This window comes from Empidonax traillii, unplaced genomic scaffold (assembly GCF_003031625.1).
Source record: "Empidonax traillii isolate 1590-97213 ecotype Southwest subspecies unplaced genomic scaffold, ASM303162v1 scaffold148:size1803964, whole genome shotgun sequence".
Taxonomy (NCBI): domain Eukaryota; kingdom Metazoa; phylum Chordata; class Aves; order Passeriformes; family Tyrannidae; genus Empidonax; species Empidonax traillii.
This window is the reverse complement of record NW_020955341.1, coordinates 751,023-772,188: the sequence shown is the minus strand read 5'-3', so window position 1 is coordinate 772,188 and position 21,166 is coordinate 751,023. Positions and strand designations below refer to the sequence as shown.

At 42.2% G+C, this 21,166-nt stretch overlaps 1 protein-coding gene across 1 annotated transcript; it reads left to right on the top strand.

Moving 5' to 3' along the window:
- The first annotated feature begins 212 nt into the window (after positions 1-212).
- WEE1 (WEE1 G2 checkpoint kinase) lies at positions 213-10,795 on the top strand. The gene is made up of 11 exons (XM_027884551.1): positions 213-938; positions 2,996-3,204; positions 3,692-3,758; positions 3,842-4,014; positions 4,883-5,004; positions 5,626-5,772; positions 6,163-6,258; positions 6,340-6,425; positions 6,523-6,693; positions 6,784-6,929; positions 9,423-10,795. The coding sequence occupies exons 1-11, from the start codon at positions 378-380 to the stop codon at positions 9,571-9,573; spliced, it is 1,929 nt and encodes a 642-aa protein (XP_027740352.1). The 5' UTR covers positions 213-377; the 3' UTR covers positions 9,574-10,795.
- Positions 10,796-21,166: the final 10,371 nt, after the last annotated feature.

Below are 21,166 nucleotides of genomic sequence, written 5' to 3'. Positions count from 1 at the left end.
TGGCGCCCGTCTCGCGCCGCCCGGGCAGACACGTCCGCGCGGCCGCCTCGGGGCGTGGCCCCAGCCCGGCCCCGCCCCCCCGCGGCCGCGCCGCTCGCGCCAAAGCTGCCCCGTGACGCGACCGCGCGCGGCCCCGCCCCCGCGCGCCGTGTTTTCAAACCCGGTGGGCGGGCGCGATTGGTCGGCGTGCGCGGCACGTGACCAACGGTCGCGGGAAAGCCGCGGAGTCCGAACGGCGCGCGGCGGGGCCGTTCCCGGTCAGCGCGAGCCGAGCCGGCGTTGCACGCGGGCGGAGCGCGGGCAGCGGGACCGGACCGGACCGGACCGGAGCGGAGCGGAGCGGAGCGGAGCGGGACGGGACGGGCTGAGCCAGCGCCATGAGCTTCCTCAGCCTGCAGCGGGCAGCGCCGCCCCGGCGAGTCTCGGCGCGGCGGGCGGCCGCCCCGATCCGGCAGAAGCTGATGTTCCTGAGCGGCCAGAGCGACTGCGAGGAGGAGGAGGAGGAAGAGGAGGAGGAAGGCGGCAGCAGCAGCGCCAACAGCACCGGCGAGGACTCGGCGTTCCAGGAGGCGGACTCGCCGCTCTCGGCCACGCGCACCCCGGCGCGGAGCGAGCCGCCCCTGCTGGAGGAGGAGGAGGAGGAGATGGAGCCGGCGGCGGCGCCGCTGCCGGACGAGGGGGACTCGTGGGAGGAGGAAGGGTTCGGCTCCTCGCCGGTCAAGTCTCCCGGAGCCTATTTCCTGCTCGACTCGCCCTCGCCGCTGGCCCCGCACAAGGGCCGCCGCTGCTGCGACCGCTCCCCGCCGCACTCCGCGGCCGGGGCATACCGGGGGCCGCGGGACGAGGAGCCCGGCTCGCCGCTGCCCGACTACCCGGGCACGCCGCCGCACAAGACCCTGCGCAAGCTGCGCCTCTTCGACACGCCGCACACGCCCAAGGTGAGCCTGCGGCGGGGGCGGCGGCAGCACCGCCCCGGGCCCGGCCCCGGCCCCGTCCGGTAACGGCGGGGCCGCCACCGCTCGGGCCCCGCGCCGGGGGCACCGGCACGGCCGGGCGGGGCAAGGCCGCGCCGCCCCCCGACGGGACACCGCGACACCCAATAAACCGCTGCTCTATGTATTATATATATAGTTATGTTATTCACTTATAAACGGGGTTTGGTTGTGTTTTGTGGAAAATATATTTAAATATATTTAAAAAAAAAAATGGAAGCGTGTTGAAACTCCTCAAATAAACGCTGTAGCGTCGTGGGGGCGTTTGTACGTGTGCAACCAGAAAGTTAAAGCTTCAGTTGGGGTTTAACCCCAGCCCCCTGTGAGTCTGTCAGTGAACTGGCACGTCCTAGGAGAAATTCCTTCACGGAAAGGCTGATTAGACATCGGAACGACCTGCCCGGGGCTGTGGTGGAGTCATCGTCCCCGGAGATGCTTAAGGAAAGACTGGATGTGGCACTTATTGCCATGATCTGGTTGATGCGGTGGTCATCGATCACAGGTTGGACTCGATGGTCTCAAGGTCTTTTCCAACCTGATGGATTCTGTGGTCCTGCCTTGCTGTTGTGCCGTGTGCCAGCGCTGGTTCAGTGTCTGCACTCCTGCATCAAATGTAAAAGGCTATTTGAGTAGCCCATGCTGTTAAACTGATGGATTCCAAAGCTTTAAGGGATAGATGGGCAGCTCTTAACTCTGTCAATAAAAGACTCTTGGAAGGCATCTCAACTTTTGAACTCGACGCTCATGTAAAACACTGTATAGTGAATTTAAATCTAGTGGTAATTGGCTTCCTTTCTTCATTACTTTTCATATAGCCCTTTAGAATTAATCCTGGGATAATCCCCGGGGATAATCTCCCAGGGGTCTATAGACTATAGATGGAAAACAACTGACTTAAGGTGCGAGGAAGGCAACCTTGTTAATTGGTTTTCTACAGCTTCCATCTCCAATGAGGTTTCACTGGTAGAAATCAGTGGTGCAAGTTTGAAAATGCTAAAATTGGTGATGATTTTTATACAAAGTCAGGAGCAGATGCTTCAGAGATCCAAAAGTCTTGTGGGTTGTGACACTAAAGACTAAAGTTTTAACACAGCAGCTCAGTGAGATTCTTAAATTGGGTGCCCAGAATCTACCTGGGTTATCTTGGGGAGGTTATCTTTGGCATCTGGAAGAATCAGTTAGTTAAGGTACCCAGTGGAAGTACTGAAATGTGTCCTGAGATGCTCAGTGACTTAAAGGTCTTTATGTAGTGAAGATTGGAGGAGTGCAGTTGAGATTCCCAAGTATTGAGCCTTCTTCCCTATGGTGGTTTAGGCAAATGTGACATTTTTGTTTCGAAGGGTGTTGTTAGGATAAGGCAGTACTCCTGCTTGGGATCCAGTCGTCTGCATCCTCATCAGGATGAAGGAGACTCAGGGGCAAACTTCCCAGTGTAACTGGGAGAGGTTTCATCATGTGCCAGGAAAATGCCTGATCTGACAAATTACCACCCAAAAGATCTGCTTTGGATATTTAAAAGACAGTACAGCAATTCTTGAACATTGTTTTGTAGGCTCATGAAGATGCACCTGTGCATCAATATTAAATGTTTTATTTGCTAGATAATTTCCCATCTGGTCTTAACTTGGCTATCTTGGATGTGGAAATCATGGCATTACAGTGCAGGATGGTCCACGGGTTTTGTCCGTTTTTATTTCATGGACAAAAAATTGTCCAAGAAACTAAGATGGTGGCATGATTAAAGACAGAAAAACATTGCTTTCATCATCTTTCCTGTCTTGTAAAAATTCTTTTAACATTCAGTGTTTGCTTGAACTATTTTTGTGTGGAGTACAAAACATAATAGTTTCTTTGAAATTTTTTGATGGGAATGCAGGTGTTTAAACAACTGGTCCCAACTCTGATTAGAGAATATTTTAATGATGGCTTCAAGTATGATCTGATTGTTTTATGTCTAAGGCAATATCAAGGCTATAAATGTGTTTGTTTTTCTTTTAATACAGAGCTTGCTTTCTAAAGCACAAGGACTAGGCTCCAGCTCAGTCAAACTTCGAGGGGGCTCGCTGTTTATGAATGTTGGGAAATCTGAGAAGCAAGAAGAAGATTTTAGACAAACACCTCATGTGAACATCAATCCCTTCACTCCCGATTCCATGTTCCTTCACAACTCTGAAGGAAAATGTCGTAGGAGGAAGAGGATACACTGGAATGAGTGAGTAGCTTGGAGCTTGCTTTGTTAAGCTTATATGTAGAACTACTTTTAGGTGCAAAAGTTTTGTTGCAAATTGCATCTGGGAAAGTATTTTTACTTGCAAATTGCCAGCTCTTAGAGTATGTGCTCAGAGATGCACGATATCGTGAAATAACCATTTAGCACCAGATCTTTTGATTAGTGTACAGAGAGGATAGACTAGGCTGTGTCCTACAGTCTTTCTCTCATGGAATGAGTTATGCACATGGTCTTTTCTTGAGGAGGAAAAAACACATTGAATACTGGTATGAAACATGAAAGAAATGACAAAGAAGTTAGTGTGGTACCTTCATGGGTTAGCACTTACAGATGTCTAGTGTTCGATTAGTTAAACTAAGGTGGAATGGGAGAATTAGCTCTTAAAAAAAAAAAAAAAGTAGCTGTTGGACTTCAGTTTTAAGTTTGCCTAAGCCATTGTTGCTGCAGAAGTAACGGGTGTGAATTTCAGCTCTTGTGGAGAGGACATGGAACCAAGTGATGGAGAGCCTGAAGAGGAAACCATGAGACCTGCCAAGGTAATTAATCTTTAGAACCTGATACTTATTTTGGCAGTTTGTGTATCTGCAGATCTAAGTCTTTCCCTTTCTAATCTTTGCAGAGGATAACAATAACAGAAAGTAATATGAAGTCACGGTATGCAACCGAATTTCATGAACTGGAGAAGATTGGATCTGGTGAATTTGGGTCTGTGTTTAAATGTGTGAAGAGGTTAGATGGCTGCATTTATGCCATAAAGCGATCCAAGAAACCCTTGGCTGGCTCAGTGGATGAGTGAGTACTTCTTGCTATTAAAAGTCTCCTTTTAGTGCTTCTTCTTCTCATGTCTCTTTGTATTGGTGTCTAGAGAAGGTGTTTCAGAGAAAAGTATAAGCCAAAGATGAATGTGAAACAGATACAATTTTGAAGTCAATTTTCTTTTTTTCCTTCTCCCCCCCAGATACTCTTCAGTACTCTGGAGAAAAGGCTAATTGGCCTTTCTCCTAGCAGATGTTTGTCCCGATATTTTGTGTGGAAACAGATTGTTCTCACCTGGAAAGTAAGAATAAAGCTTCCTTGCATTAGTGGCAGGAGAGACTGGGTGAATAAATTCCACTGGTGATCCTTTGAGAGGTGAAAGTAATATTCCCAGCGAAGTTTGAGTACTTAGCTTGAGTGACACTCAGATGAATCAAGTCAGTTTGGGGGTAATTTTTGGCATTTGTGAATGGGCCCGTGATCCATGACTTTTCCCCACTCTGTTCTAATAGTTATAATATAAAACTCCACAAATTTGAGTTGCACAGAATTGCATATGAGACTTACAGACAAGAAGTTAGGAATGATGAGTTTAATCAAACTCTTGACTTATGATCCCCATTATTTTTTTTCTCAGACTTTAGTGATGCATCTCAAAGCTTCATATATTGATACTGGTTTACAATTACATAATGCAAGTGGTAGCTCCCTCAAGAACTACCTGTACCAAGCTGTGGGGTTTTTTTGATGTTCCACATACTTAGTCTTTTAATACAATGTCAGTTATTTTAACCATTTGGATTAAGTACAAGTCCACCAGAAGGTGCCACTGAACTATGATAATAAGAACTTGTACTATTTCACCTTATAATACTCACGTGCTGTTATTTTTTGTGACTGACAGGCAGAATGCTTTAAGAGAGGTCTATGCACATGCAGTTCTGGGACAGCATTCTCATGTAGTGAGGTACTACTCTGCATGGGCAGAAGATGATCATATGCTTATACAGAATGAATATTGCAATGGTAAGTAAAGTTTATTGCTTGTTCTGAACTTTCAAAAAAACTTAATTTTTGAAGATATACACTTATCTACAGCTTCTCAACACTAATTAGGAGTTGATTACCTCATTTCATACCATCTTCCTCTCAAGTGTCTTCTTCTGTTGGAAAAGGCATTTCAGATACATGAAGCAAAGACTATACAAAATTGCAGACCAAATTGTAGGTGTTCAAGTATATCGGAAGTACAGGGAGGCGTTTGCAAGCAGCAAAACTGTTCTTTCTTCTGTACAGTACTACAAGGTGGAATAGAGAAAATTGCTAGAGAGTTTCCATTTAAAAGGGAGATTAAACCTGATTTCTGATGCATTTTGCTATTTTGATGCCCTGCCAGAGACTTGGAAGAGGGAGAGAGGCCTTTTACCTTGTGTTGATACCATGTTAGTTTGTGTGGCAGCTACAGCAGAAAATAATTTTATTATATTACATGTCTATAAAGAGAGGATACAGTTCTAGATTTTACACTTACTGTATATTGCCAGCAGGTTCTTGGTGATGTATTAATTACATTTTGGAAGCTATTTGTTATTACTTTGTCAACTGTTTGATGTAAAAAATTAAATGTTTCCTTTATTGTTGTTTTAGGCGGCAGTTTAGCAGATGCCATAAGTGAAAATTACAGGAATATGCGTTACTTTTCTGAACCAGAACTGAAGGACCTGCTACTTCAAGTGGCTCGAGGCTTAAAATACATTCATTCAATGTCACTGGTACACATGGATATCAAACCTAGTAAGTTTGTAACTGCTTTACTCTGTATTGACAATTTCCTCAGTTAATTTAATCTGCTGTAGAAAAATGAGCAGTTAGCCACACCTTACTAACTGTAAATTCTTCATTGAAGTTCTGAATAGCAGGACAAAGATGTCAGTTATAAAATTGGCTAGCAGACCTAAACTGTTGGGTTTATCTTGGGCCCTTTTTGTGTAATTGACTCTACTTGCATAACACTTGGCTGCCTTCCCAGCAGAGGGGCCACAGCAAGTCAGTTAGAGTTTCTCAGTCTGTGAACTGGGTATGTATACAAATAAAACTTCTGTGCTGCTAAAGCAAGCTGTAGTGAAACTGGATGAAGTAGAAATCATACAGAAATGGTTTTTTAACAATTCTATTCTTTTTCAGGTAATATTTTCATATCTAGGACATCAGTCCCCAGTATAACTTTAGAAGAAGGTGATGATGATGACTGGTCATCTGATAGAGTCATATTTAAAATAGGTGAGCAGCAGCACTGTTGTGGTCAAACGAATTGCATCATCTTGTTGTCTTCCGAAAGATAACTTTCTTTGCTTTTTGCAGGTGACCTTGGTCATGTAACTCGAGTATCCAGTCCCCAAGTGGAAGAGGGCGACAGCCGTTTTCTTGCGAATGAAGTCCTGCAGGAGGTAACTGTTCTGTTTGTGGAAAGCAGTGATGTTCGGTCTGCATGCTGTTTTCTTTAGAAAAATTAGTAAATTTGTTTTTCTTTTATATTTTTTCAAGAACTACACTCATCTGCCTAAAGCGGATATTTTCGCTCTCGCTCTGACTGTTGTCTGTGCTGCTGGGGCTGAACCACTTCCAACTAATGGGGACCAATGGCATGAAATCCGACAAGGAAAACTACCTAGACTACCACAAGTGCTTTCTCAAGAACTGCTAGACTTACTAAAAGTACGAACTCTTGTACTAGTGGCTCGCTGATAAGTTACATTTACTGTGTTGTTGACTTTAACAGGAATACCTAATTTTCTTTTTCCCAAGGTTATGATTAATCCTGATCCAGAGAAAAGGCCTTCAGCTGTGGCACTAGTCAAGCATTCAGTGCTTCTCTCTGCCGCAAAGAAGAGCGCAGAGCAGCTCCGGATAGAACTGAACGCTGAGAAATTCAAAAACTCGCTCTTGCAGAAGTAAGTACTTCCTTGTCCTTAAATATGGCTTAATTTCTAATAGATTTTCACGTGATAGTAAAGTGATGATAGTACAGGAGTGGCCTTGTTTGTGTGTGAAGTCCCCAGATCTGTAGGCATGTGCGTTCCTGAGAGTACAAAGTGGGTCATGGAACTTCACAAGGAACTTTTTCCACAGAAGGAACTGCTGGGCACTGTAAGGGAATCTCAGCTATTAGTATTCAAGGCATACACAAAACATTACAGTTTTTAAAAAATGTTTGAAGCACAGCGCATGCTTCTGTGACAGGGATAGCCTAAGTTACATCTCTGTATTATCTGAGTCTGTGTTTTCTGTGTCATCTGTACATTAAAACACGTTGCAAAACGTGACTTAAATGATGTAATTTGAATTTACATGAAATGACATATGGGGAATGTGTTTGGATTAATTTGACTTGCACACAGCAGTGTTACTGGGTTACCAAAGAATCATTTGTATCAGCAAGTCATCTTGTTCTGCCCCCTGCTCAAACACTCGACTCTATTAAAGAAGAGATTCTCTTCAGAAAAGTCTGATTTCTGCTTCAGTTTCAGAGAAAGAGCTAGTAAATTAAGAAACAATTTTCCGAATCTTTCACTGCAATTAACTTTGCATGTGTTATGCATAATAGGCAGGCTTTTATGAGGGAACACAGAACACTGATTTCTTTGACTGGTTTGTTTTGAATGAAGACAGTAATTTCGTGTTTGGGTTCACTCTGGGTTCACTCCATTGCTGCAGTCTGACCAGAGCCAGACATACCAGTTTAGATAGTTATCTTTATAATCTTCTTATGAATTACACTGAAAGAATAATTTGACAGTTTGTGCAGGTTAAAGGACAGATTTGCTGTGGTAAGTTCCTTTCTTGTATAAAGACAACATATTTTTGTATCACATAAAAGAGAAAGTTGGCAAAGGTAGTATTTTGTGAAAATTGCTTCTGGACTGGCAACAGGAAGGATACATCCTTATAAAATAACTATAAATCCAAGATGATTTAAAAAGAAAACTTAGCCACAATAATTTTTAACGTGTGGCATAGTGTTCCATACAATACTTCAGGTAGTTATTTGGGGTGGAGGTGTTAATTTTTCTATGTTTTTTTTTAAAAATTCCTGCATTTGACCCATTTAAAATACCACTTGTATATGTAAGTTATCTTCAGTAAAAAGTATCCTTTTAAGGAAACTCAGCTTTTCTACTGTGCTCATCCTCTTCAGAGGAAGGAAGAATTCAAGATTTCTAGGGAAGAATTCAAGAATTAAAGACTTCTAGGGAAGAATGGAGGGATATTGTAAAACTTAATTTCCTGGTAATGGTGTGGTGGTTGGGTGAGCACATGTGCATTTGTGACTGATGTTCACAATGAAGAGGACACTGAAACAAAAAATTGAGAAAAATTGGTTGTGTTCCCTTGCAGTGAACTGGCACAGTGATAATGTGGGGATGATTAGATGGGGCACAGCTGTTATTGAATAATACTTGGGCTTCCAATAATGGGAATAGCTTACTAAACTAAAACATGTAACTTAATTCTAAATACACCTACAACAATATGCAGCAAGCTTGTCAAATTTGATCTTGCTTTGCAGTCCAGATGTGAAGTAAGAATACAAATCTTGTACAGTAGGGAAAGTTCTTTGACAGTTAGTTTGAGATAGGAGAAGGAAGAGAGTGTGGGGGGAGGGTTTAGCTTAGCCATATGTCAGTATTTAAAGAAGGGAGAAAAGCAACAAATAGAGAAACCCTTTATAAAGATAGATTTGCTCTTTAGTCAGACCATTTTGTTCTTCTCTCCTGAGTTTTATGTAACTTTGTCCTCAGACTGAATGTTGGTAATTCCCTGAAACAGAGCAGTTGGCAGAATGTTGCACAGGGATCATGTCCTGTGCTACCTCCAGTGACTCTGCCTTGCAGGCTTACATTTTTATTAGGCAAAAATAATGTAGGTGGTGCTAAGCGTTTGATGTGGGTATGCAAAAGGGAAAGGATGCTTCCTGAGTTGTCTGTTGCCAGTTATGTACATCTGTGTTCATCTAAGTGTGTGTCTGTTTGAGTCTCCCACAGAAGTTCAGTTGTGGCTGAATATGCTTCATTTGGGCAAACCTCAGTAATTAACTCTGGTTTAACATGTGGCCCGTGTGAGGAAGTAAACAGCACCCTACTGTGTTCTGGTAATTGAAGTGCTGAGCTGCGTATAACAGTCTGGGCTTCAAAATCTGAGTTGCGTGAATTTTTCATTTCCTACCAGTGATTTTCAGAAGAAAGAACATTTAGACAAGTAATAAGCATCCCACTTCTGCCCTCTGGGTTGTAAACAGGTGGATGCGAATGATAACTATCTCAGTATGACCTAAATTGCCATGTCTTAAGTTGTGAAATGCTGTAGTTCGTTTGAAGCACTGTTGCTATGATCCGCCTGCATTCCCTGCGGACACTGCCGGGTGTGACACTGTCCGTGTCTTGCAGAGAGCTTAAGAAGGCACAGATGGCGAAGGCTGCGGCCGAGGAGCGAGCGCTGTTCACTGACAGAATGACAACGAGATCTACAACACAGAACAGACCATCCCGACTCATTGGGAAGAAAATGAACCGCTCGCTTAGTCTTACCATCTACTAACTATGAAGTCTGAAAGAACTACTGAGATGGCTGTAGCATCTCTGCTAGACTGAAGCCTCGGGAATTGAAGGAAGCATTCAGTTCCTGGTTTCTTGTGCTATCTGTGATCAGTGTCACTAGTTTTACATCTATTGCTTCTGGGTTTTCAGTTGTACTATATGGCTGGCTATGGCTGTATTAACCGTTTGAGTTAATGGACTCGGTTACTCTCCTGTCTGTAGAGGATCCTGGATGTTGATCCACAAGCCTTTCGGTTACACTGTTAGATGTTATGTTGTCCCAGGGTTAACCACTATAGTGGTGTGCTGCTTTGTAGTGTTACAGCATTGTAATAAGAAGCAATATCCCTAATCTTTAAGAAGGAGGGAGGGGGCTTTGCTTTGATAGTTAATTGTTTTTGGAGCAGTGGGGAATAATTTTTGAAAGACAGGCTTTAAGGCCACCTACAGTCAATGTACCTGATGTCAGGTAGACTTTTGTTGTGAATTTTATTTGTATATTCAACTGGGAGCACTTTGTAGGCATTGCATAAACCACAGCTTAGAAACCTGTGGAATTAAGTGCCATGTGGAACTGCTGCTATTTTTAGTTTGTTGTCCTTGCTGTAAACTGTAGCATTAAAACAATCATTATTGTGTTAATAGGCTTCTTGTTAAAACAATTAAGTGAAACAAATGTAAGCTGCATTTTAGTGAAGGCAGCATTTTTCTCTCAAAGCTAGTGCATTGTGAAATAATGCACCAATTTAATATTTGGACTCTGTATTAGTGTAGTGCAATTGTTAATGTCTTTGCTATTGATGTTTTGTAATTCTTTCCAATAAGGTTCTCAAAATGTTCATATTTTCTTCAGTTGCCTGTTCTTGATGATATTGTATGTTTGGTTTTTTAATGTTGGAGTACTTGTAAATAGTTTAGTGTGTTCAGGTTTTTTTTCATTGTTTATGTACATAAAGTTTGATTGTGCTTATAGTGTACTATACTGAAACTGCAGTCTGGTATGCCAACAGCTTAACTGTTGGGGTTTAGGTTCCAAAATGTGGGACAGAATGTGGCCATCAGAACCGATGCTGATACTGAACCTAGGCTGACAGAAGAACTGTTCTAATTTACTGGCTTGTCTCTTCATTCATTTTACTCTAAAAAATGTTTCCCATTTGTGCTCTATTTGTTCTTACTAGTGTTGAATTTGAATATTAAAGTTAAAAGTTTCGTTTGTTTAACACTGTCTAACGCTTATTTAACTTTTGCAGTTGTGGGAATAAAAGATTGAGTCAGGGTTATACTATGGCAAGTCCCAATTAGATCTGCTTCCCTCTCATGCCTAGTGCTTGTGGTTCCCTCTCCTGAGAGTGGGACAGAGAGAACACAGTTGCTGATGGTTGGGAGAGGAACACCGCTGTCCATGTGCAGGGTCTGTCTCTGCAGCCTCAGGAATGGTATTGCACTGGGGAAGATGAAACCCCTGGAAGATTTGAAGTGGAACCCATGACTGAAGATGGAGGACTAAAAACTATGTGAAGAAAGACCTGGGTCTGAGGTAAGGAAGAAAACTCATGAATTGCTGGGAATGGGAAGAGAGCAGCGTGAGGAATTGGAATAGTTTTGGGTACACAATATAATGGCATGTTCTGTGGTATGGATGCAAATGTAAAGAAGAGAGATACAGGAAGTAAAGGCTTAATAGATGAGTCTGTTGGGAAAGTTTTTATATAGCTGTATTAGAGTTGCAGGTGACAGAAGCTGTATCTGAATTGAATGGACCATCATAAAATTCAGCTTTGCAACTAGCAAAAAATGACTGCTAGATATATGACAGTGACGTTCAGAGGCTTGGTTTAGGTAACTGAATGTGCAGTTATCAGTAAAAACTGATACATTGCAATACCTTAAAGTTTTTACTTCGTATGATAGTCCTGTCATGTTTGTGATAAAACTTAAAATATATGGTTTTGTTGCAGTGTTTTCATCTACATTGAATGACGCCTTTCTTAAAGCATACTTAACAGTCAGAAATACCAGTTGGGGGGGGATCAGCGAACTTAAGCCTTTCTTCCCCTATAGTGAAAAAAAATTTTGTCTACCTATAATACTTAGGTGCTTTTGCCTCATCCATTCTCGGAGGTCTGTCACATCAGCACAAGTATTGCTGTGCACACAAGCCATGTGCAGGAGTGCTGTGGGCTTGCAGAGCTGTGTCTTGGCTGGGTTAAGAACTGGCTGGATGGCTGGGCCCGGAGAGTGGTGGTGGATGGAGTTCTATCCAGCTGGCAGCCAGTCACCAGTGGTGTTCCCCAGGGCTCAGTGTTGGGGCCAGTCCTGTTAAATCCCTTCACTGATGATTGGACAAGGGTATTGAGTGCTCCCTCAGTCAGTTTGCAGGTGACACCAAGTTGGCTTGGAGGGTAGGAAGCTCTGCAGAGGGATCTGGACAGGCTGGATCAATGGCCAGGTATAAGGTTCAATGAGGCCAAGTGCCAGGTCCTGCACTTGGGTCACAGCAACCCCAGGCAGTGCTCCAGGCTGGGGGCAGAGTGGCTGGAAAGCTGCTCAGTGGAAAAAGACCTGGAGGTGCTGTTTGACAGCAGCTGAACATGAACCAGCATGTGCCCAGGTGGCCAAAAGGGCCAATGACCTGTATCAGAAATCAAATGGCCAGCAGGACCAGGGCAGTGATTGTCCCCCTGTATTCGGCACTGGTGAGACCACACCTCGAGTCCAGTTTTGGGCCCCTAATTACAAAAAAGACATTGAGGTGCTTAAGTGAGTCCAGAGAAGGGCAGTGGAGCTGGGGAAGGGTCTGGAGTACAGGTCTCATCAGTGGCTGAGGGAGCTGGGGGTGTTTTGGCTGGAGAAAAGGCAGATCAGGGGAGACCTTATTGCTCTACACAAATATCTGAAAGGAGGTTGTAGCCAGGTGTGGGGGGGTCCCTTCTCCTGGGGAACCAGGGACCAGATGAGAGGATACAGCCTCAAGCTGTGCCAGGGGAAGTTTGATTGGCAATTAGGAAACATTTCTTCACTGAAAAGGTTATCAAGCACTGGAACAGGCTGCCCAGGAAAGTGTTTGAGTCTCCAGCCCTGGAGATATTTAAAAACCTTGTAGGTGGGGCAGTTACTGACATGATTTAGTTGTGGACTTGGCAGTGCTGAGTTAAATGGTTGGACTCCATGATCTTAAGGGTATTTTCCAACCTAAAGGATTCTATGGGTCTATTCTAGTGCTGGTCGCAGGTTTTGTGTACCATGGAAGGATGCCCAGCTTAAACCATGTGACTGAAGTGACTTCAGATATTATAACTTTCTCCTGTGTGCCAAGGACAATGTTTAAAAAGGAGCTTCAGCCTTATGTAGTTTAGGGGGGCTGTAAGAATGATGAAATTTTATCTCAAATTTTCATGAGCCTTCCTGATGCCAACGGTGAGGCTGCAAAGATGTCCAGGAGGAACAGGCAGAGAATTTGGGAAGTGTGTATTCACGCTTCCTATGAATATTCCTAGCATCCAGTGATTCATGATTCAGATGCTTGCTGAGTAACAAGTGGTATCTATTTTTACTGACATTAATTTTTTTTTTTAATGGAAACAATCCTACAGTAATTTTAATAGCTTACAAGTTTATTGCAAAACCAAGACTTGGGCAAAACTTTTATGTAGTTAAGCAAGCCACCTTTTCAGGTGGAAGAACAAGCTACTAACCTCTCACAAAAGTGTAGCAAAGTCAGATGTCAGTTGAAGAAATTCTACCAAGCTCGATGTAACAAGATGAGCTTCAGCACTCCAAGAAGAAAGCTTTATCTCAATTACAGAAGCAAGAAATAGGGTTGGGTGGCAAATGTGTTCTTCAAAATAGCTACATTTAATGTTTAACTGTTCTTCTCATGAATTCATCTCGCTTAGCTCCCCAGTACAGATGTGGCATAGTAGCTTAACTTTTCTGATCAGCCTATGTGACTTTCTGAAGAACTCATAGAAAAGAGAATGTAAAAATACCTGAAAGGAGGTATTTCATATCCCCACCTCCACTAGACATTTGTCTGCTCCTTTGTTTTCTCTGTCTTCTAATTATACATTACAGTACCTGCCTAGTCTTGCTTAGTTTTGCTGCATCTTGTGCCCGAAGAGTGGGTGGTGTGGTGGACTAAAGCTCTTACAGAATTAGTTTCCTGTAAAGACATGACACCATTTAAGACTGACAAATGCTGCTTTCCAAAAGAATATTCTGAAATTGTTCCGTCTAAGTTATTTGTTTGTGAATGAATCGTCTTCCATTTGTACAAAAATTAATTTTTGTTGGAAACAAATGAAAATAGTATTAACATCCCCCAGCTTCTAATGAATTTCAAGTATCAAGGATTGATTCACTTTTTAGACAAGTCCCCTTGTGAATTAAACCTTTCCATTGACTATAGAAATATTGATGGTTTTGCAGGCTAAACTATTATTAAATCACAAATGCTATATTTATAAAAATATTGAGTTGCATCTGGTGTTCAAATACCATATGGAATTCTATTTATGCCATTACGAAGAGTCAAAATACAATTGGATTTACTTGAATACTTTTTTCAGAAACCAATACTGTGATAGTCATGCAAAATACTGGTGCATTGCAGCCATGAAGACTAACAATCAGATAAGGAGTGTGTCTGAAAAGAGAAGTTGGCACCTTCCAGCTGGAAACTGTAGCATAACTAGAAATTGTTTTACTTTCATAAGATTGCATATCAGATTTCCAGCAATTTTTACCATGAATTCACAAAGGGTTAGCCAGCTGGAATTATGATGGTCATCTTTGTCTCCTTTTTTGTTTTTTTTTTTTTTTTTTCTGTTAAGTTTTCGACACACAGCAGTTGTCTAGGCTCTTTTTGTGGTTTTTGTTGGGTTAATTTTTCAATTTTTAAGTATCTTGTTGTCCTATTGGCTGTCATGGATCTGAATTAGTAAAATGTAGAACTTGAAAAGCTTACTGTCAAATTGGCTTTTTTATAAAGTTAGAGACAAGCTTTGCCTCCACTTAGAAATGGAGTTAGGGATTGCTTATATATTTGATAGTAAGATTTCAATGTCATAGCTTGCATTACTTTATAACATTGAAATATTTCGTGAATAAAAGTGTAATTAGTCACCCTATCCTTGCTGATCTGGGGAAAGTCAAACCATCAGCGTTTGACACCCTCCCAAAATCTGGCCTGCTGGACCTTGACTGAATGTGTTTTGTAGTCTCCAGCAACACCTGCTGGACAAAATTGTTAACTGTACACTAAATTTTTGTCTTTGAAGTGTTTGTGTGCTGGTATGACACTCGACCATGGTTGTTAGCAATCATTATCTTGTTCTGCAGTACTGGTTGAGCACTCTTGCCAGCAGTAGCTCAGGTAAGGGTCTTTCATCCACACACCCCTGCGGTTCCATAGGCTTGGGAAACGCACCCTCGCGATGTCACTGCGTGTGATTTGTTTGTAACACATATATTTGTTTAATAAACCTCCGTGCGTGTGCTACCAACAAATGTCACTGGGTTTGAGGACTCGGGTCTGAAGCAAGAGTCAAAAGCAGGGCTGTGCTCTGCCTGAAGCCACCCTTCTTCCAGAGAACTTGAGGGAAAGCTCTGAGGGAGCGCTGCCAGCTTTCCTGGCCGCGGCAGCCAAGCTGATGCAGAGGTTCTCAGCTCAAAAACACGGCACAGAGAAAGCAGGAAGAAGCAGCAACTGGGCAGGACAGCACATAGGAAATAGAGGTCCCACTCCTGTCTCAACAGTTGGAATTGGATGAAGATGCTATTTTCCCTGAGTATAATGGGACTGGCCTTGGGGAAAGGGAGGAGACCCGAGGAGAGAATATTGCTGTGCCTAATTAAACAGGAAGCAATTTATTTATTACTGTTTAGCATGTTGCTCAGAGATCTGAGGTTGTACGTGCCTAAAAATGAACTGAGATTCTGGATAGTCTTGAGAAATCTGGAGAATTGGTTTTAAAGGTCTTCCTTTTGCCAGTCACTTGACTCCTTATAATACTCAGCATCAGTATTTAGCATGACATCTAAATAATCATGCTGGTGTAAAGTGATTTCTATTTATTTCAAGATGAAAGACTAACTGGCCTGATTCTGATTGATGATCTTCCATGTATCCCTAGGATTGCTGCCAGATAAGTGGGCTAATGGACCTAAAACCTGCTGCTGTTACTGAATTACCATTTATGCACAGGCAAAGGTTCTTTGTGTTCAGCTTGAATCCTGATGGAGAAGACCTTGCTCATCTACTGAATTACAGACAACAGAAGGCACCACTAATGAAAGTAGTTTAGGCAAGGTGTTTTGAAGGATAGGGATGGGGGGGGACAGGACAGGAGAAATACCTCCTATTCCCAACCTTTAGTAGTCTCACCAACCTTAGGTGATCTTTCTACCTCTGCACCTGTTTCCTCTTGCCTCTTTTCACTCTCATCTACTTAGGTGTTAGGGTGTTTAGGGCAGAATCTCCCCATGTATTCGATCCATACCATAGCAAATGGGATTTTAAAGTCCTTTTGATCTTCTAGACATTGAGTCAAGGCTGGATCAATCAGCTGTGTAAGATTTAGTGAAGCCAAGTGCCAGGTCCTGCACTCGGGTCACAACAACCCCAGGCAGCACTACAGGCTGGGGGCAGAGTGGCTGGAAAGCTGCTCAGTGGAAAATGACCTGGGAGTGCTGGTTGACAGCAGCTGAACATGAGCCAGCACGTGCCCAGGTGGCCAAGAAGGCCTGTGGTGTCCTAGCCTGTATCAGAAGTCGAGTGACTGGCAGGACCAGGGCAGTGACTGTCCCCCTGTACTCAGCACTGGTGAGGCCACACCTTGAGTGCTGTGTTCAGTTTTGGCCTCTCACTACAAGGGGGTTGGACTTGATGGTCTTAGAGGTCTTTTCCAACCTGCATGATTCTGTTATTCTAAGAAACCGTAGAATCTACAATGAGGCACTGCAGAGTGCCTGAAGAAGCACAGCAGAGCTGGGCAAGGGTCTGGAGCACAAGTCCTATGACAAACAGCTGAGGGAGCTGAGATTGTTTAGCCTGGAGAAAGAAGGCTAGAAGGTGACCTTATTGCTCTCCACAATTACCTGAAAGGAGGTTGTAGCCAGCTGGAGCTTGGCCTCTTCTCCCAGGTAACAGCAATAGGACAGGAAGAAAAGGCCTTAAGCTATGCCAGAGGAAGTTTAGACTGGATATTAGGAAAAATTTCTTCACTGAAAGAGTTGTTAGGCATTGAAACAGGTTGGCCAGGGAAGTGGTGGAATCACCATCCCTTGGAAGTTGAAAAACATGTGGATATAGCTCTTAGAGAATTGGTTTAATTAGTTACAAAACCAAACAAATCCTGTTCTGCCAAGAACATGGGCAGTGCTGGGTTAGCAGCTGGACTCAGTGATATTGGAGGTGTTTTTCAACCTTAAACATTCTACGCTTCTGATTGACTGCCTTCCACATTAACCCTGCTTAAATAGCCTTTTCTGTTGACTCTTTCTGTTTCCAGGTTCCATCCCAAAACATAGTATTAGATGGTTACTGCAGCACACATGGGATTTAATTTCCTCTTCCTTTCTGTAAGTAATCTGTGGTATTCTGTTGTACGGCGAGTTCTGTAACTTGGTGAGAAACACCTTATCAAGCTACACATGCAGAGTAAGATGTGTGTTACCAGGGAGGAACTGAAAGGTAACCTAATGCTTTACCCCTTCATTATGTTTCTTTTGTTAAGTTTGAATAAAAATGCTATAATGAAGTAGGTGTGCTTTGCTGGAATCCCTTTAGAGATTGCTCTAGAAGTCTTGGAAGTGAATGGAAAATTAACCTTTTTTTTTTTTTTTTTTGTAGGAGAGACTGAGCTGCCATTCTGATTCAGCATCTAATGCTGCTTCCTGTTTCACCTTAAACAATTTTCATGCTTAATTTCTACATATTTTCAGTGAGAATGTTTGAAGCATGTGTATAAGGTCAGAGATAAAATTTTTGAAGTATTTTAAAATAACAAAAAACAGATTCCCGAGATGGCTTAAGGACTGGGTCATGGTATAGTATCAAATACACATACTGTTTTTTACACTGACCCCCAACACTTCCTTGAGATGATTTATGGCAGTCTGCTCAGAAACTAAAACATTGATCACAAACATTAGCCTTTGCTTCAGCTTTATTTTCTACTGAAATGTCGCTGTGAAATGGCAGATACTGGAAATACAGTTTGCTATGAAGCTGGCTTAATGGTCTTTGATTTCTGTTTGCTTCCATTTAGTTTTCCTGGGAAGAATGAAAATGACTGGTCTAGCCACAGGTCAGGAAGATTTTCTCTGGGCGAACAATGAGCAGAAAACTGAGTTACTGATGTGCCTGAATTCTTTCCTTGATGTCAGTTTAACTGACTCAGTGGCATAAAACAAAATTAGTAACGGTTCAAGTGCGTAATCTTTCCTCTGGTTAGAACCTCCTTTACAAACACTTATTATTTGGCTAACAAGGAGTAATTAAGCTTCTGCAAGGAGGACCAAGAGAGAAGTGATTGACCTCTTAAGGCTGAGCCTCAGCAGGGTCTAACTAAAGCTCCTTCCTGAAAGCATGAGTCACTCTGTGAGACTGTGAGCCAGTTTTCCCTCCCTGATCTCCTCAGCACCCTTCAGACATGTTTTTAACTGTGGTGAGCAAACAAAATGAGAATAAGCACAGATTTAAAATAAAGTTGCTGAGATCTCAGGCAACTTTCAAGAAAAGCAAAAGTGTGTGAAGTTGCATCAGAACCTACTTTTGTGCTATGCAAGTAATTCAGAGTTTATGTAGTGCTATCAAGGGTTTCATGGTTAAGTGTGATTGCTGTTAATTAATGTTTAATAGATTACATGTCAATCTTATCTTCAAAGATTTAGAATGTAAAGTCTTTGATAAGCAAAGATCCAGACTAGCATATCAAAACAGAAGGGTTGCTTAAAATAACTCACGCTTTGGGTGTGGATGCAGTTAGTCCTGTAACTTTGTTAAAGCTATTTCGGGTAAGTATAAAAAACAAAGGGTTTGTTCCACAGTGAGTTTATGTCTGCATATGAACTTCAGTTTAACTGGTTTTGCTCAGTTAGTTCAATCCTGTAAAGACATTTTTAAATATGAGCATGACTATATAAAATAATGTACTAGTTTTACACATAACTTGTAAATATCCTTTTGATTAACCTACAGAAAGCTGGAGCAGCTGAGGCTTATATAAATAACTCATTTTAATGAAACATTTAAGCATGGACTGCTAACCTAGTGCCCTGAATGGAACTATTTATATTCTGAATGGAAAACAAATCCCATTCTGGCAAAAGATTTTAGCATTTTAGCATGCCATTTAAATCGAGAATAACAGAAGCCAGCAAAAAGAATGAACAGAAAAGGAAAAGCTGAATACAAATTTTGGGTGTTGGGGTTTTTTTGTTGTTGTTTTGGCAGGTGTTTTGGTTTGGGTTTGGTTGTTTTTTTTAGTTGGTCGGTTTTTATGTGTGGAGGTGTGGCAGGTTTTTTGTTGTTCTTATTGGTTTTTTTAACAATTTCTGGGGCATTTTGTTTTAATTTCCTTTTTCTACTTTATTGTTTTTACAAAAATGAATAAATGCCTAAAAGTCACTGTACTCTGTTCAAAACAGAAATGAAGTCCCTGTCATTAAGAGATTCACATGTGAACTATATTAATTGCTTTTCTTCAGTGGCATATCACAGAATCTAACTATATTTTAATGCACTTAAATAAGGATGTTCTGTGTTTACAGGCGCTCAGCTATCAAATAAGATTTTGAGGTTATCTGCATATACAAAAGTAGTCTCTTTCCTTCTTAAGTGGAATAGCTGCGGTGAATTTGAAGAAATGCTAATGTATTTCAAGATGTTTCTGGTAATATTAACAGCTGTAATGAATCAAGTTCCTTAGGAAATTTAATTAATATAATTTTTAATAATAACTGTGTAGCTCACGCCATTCATCTTGAGGAAAGTGCATAAATAATTTTTTGTGGAGTCCAAAGGCCTGAATAAATTATGGAGAAAAACATTAAGAAAAAAGAGGGGGGAAAAAGGGGCTGTGAGGATATGTTGTGTGAATAAGGGAGATTGTGTCTGACTTGTACTGAGAGACCACGGCATCTCTGCTTGTGCTGAACTGTGCTGTCTGTCCAGCCTGGCCTCCAAGTCCATGTGGGACAAATTTTACCTGGTTCATGGTCCCAGAGGAGCTTGAGAGCAGCTCCTACACGTGGCATTATATCCCGTGTGTCCTGCCCTTTATCTGAAAATGGCAGCAAGAGGTTCTGGTGTGATCATCCTTTCTGTTTGGCAGTAGAAACAATGTATAGAGTTGTTTTTTTGTAAGAAAATCCTGTAATTGTTTGAATGGCCAAAATGGTGTAACTTTTCCAGAGGCAGGATCTGTGTGACATGCTGCACCTTGCTCAGAGATGCTGCACAGATCTGGGTTCCCAGCACCTCAAGAAACGTAAGGTTGTCCACTCTGTTCTCTCCATTATAATGTTAGCTCCAATAAATGATATTCTAAGTGACACTTCAGAGTCTGAGTGCCTTTCTTACTGGGATCATAAAGAAACAGCCATCGCACTGTACCTGCCAGAACTATTTCACTTGGACTGCTGTTTTTGTTATGATGATGAAGTTAATTCAAGACTAAAATTGGACAAAAGTTAATTTTCCCCTCCCTTATTTATTTATGTGTCTTGAGTTTGGGATCTTAATGGTTCGTTATCTTAATTATTTTTAATTATCATAATAATGGGATCTTAAAAGGTTCGTGAAAGTGAAACCTCGACATGACCATGGGCTGTGTAGTGTGACTGACAGTCACGTGCAGTGCTTAAAGCAGTCAGTATACACGGGTTCAACTCCTACAGGCAGAAAGATGAACGGAAAACCCTGAGCTTTGCCATCAGTTGCAAGAAATGTTGCATGCAACAGTCTTATTTCTCAGCCTCTGCCGGTCAGTAAGGATTAGGGTGGTTTGCACCTTCTGATGTTAAGGCCATGCCCACCATCCCTTTCTTCTTCTCACTCGTTGTCCTTTACAGCAAAATTAGCTCACAGAAGTCTCAGTGAGTGGCTAACATTTGGGCCTAGGGCTTCAGTGCCTTTGAGGTTTGGATCCTGTCTGTGTTGCTGACATGATTTATAGTGTTTGCTGTTCAGATTGAAATGCTGAAGGCATGTGTCAGGTTGTAGAAAACAGCCATTCCATCATTTCTCTCTCCAAAGCGTCTCTGAAAGAAGCATTTTTGGCCAAGTATGACAACCAGCACTGCTTAGCTGGAAAAATAGAGACTCCATACACAGAAAAAAGGACTGCTGAGGGTCACAGCATGTACATAATAAGTTGTTTTTCCTACAAAATGCAACAGAAGTGCCATATAAACTTCATTTGTTTTATAAATCTCAGTTGAAATCTAAGCACAGCAGCTGCACTCAGTGCTTACTCCCAACCCACAGCTTTAAAGAGGAGTTAACCCCTCCCCCCCCCGCCAAAAAAAAACCCCAAACACCCTACCACCCAAACAAACCCTCCCATCAACACAGCTCCTTCCTTGTG

Excerpts from the sequence above, each read along its gene's own strand:
- WEE1 (XM_027884551.1), top strand. The coding sequence starts at position 378 with ATGAGCTTCCTCAGCCTGCAGCGGGCAGCGCCGCCCCGGCGAGTCTCG. Across the intron at positions 6,259-6,339 it reads TAGAGTCATATTTAAAATAG|GTGACCTTGGTCATGTAACT; the intron begins GTGAGCAGCAGC and ends TGCTTTTTGCAG. Across the intron at positions 6,694-6,783 it reads AACTGCTAGACTTACTAAAA|GTTATGATTAATCCTGATCC; the intron begins GTACGAACTCTT and ends CTTTTTCCCAAG.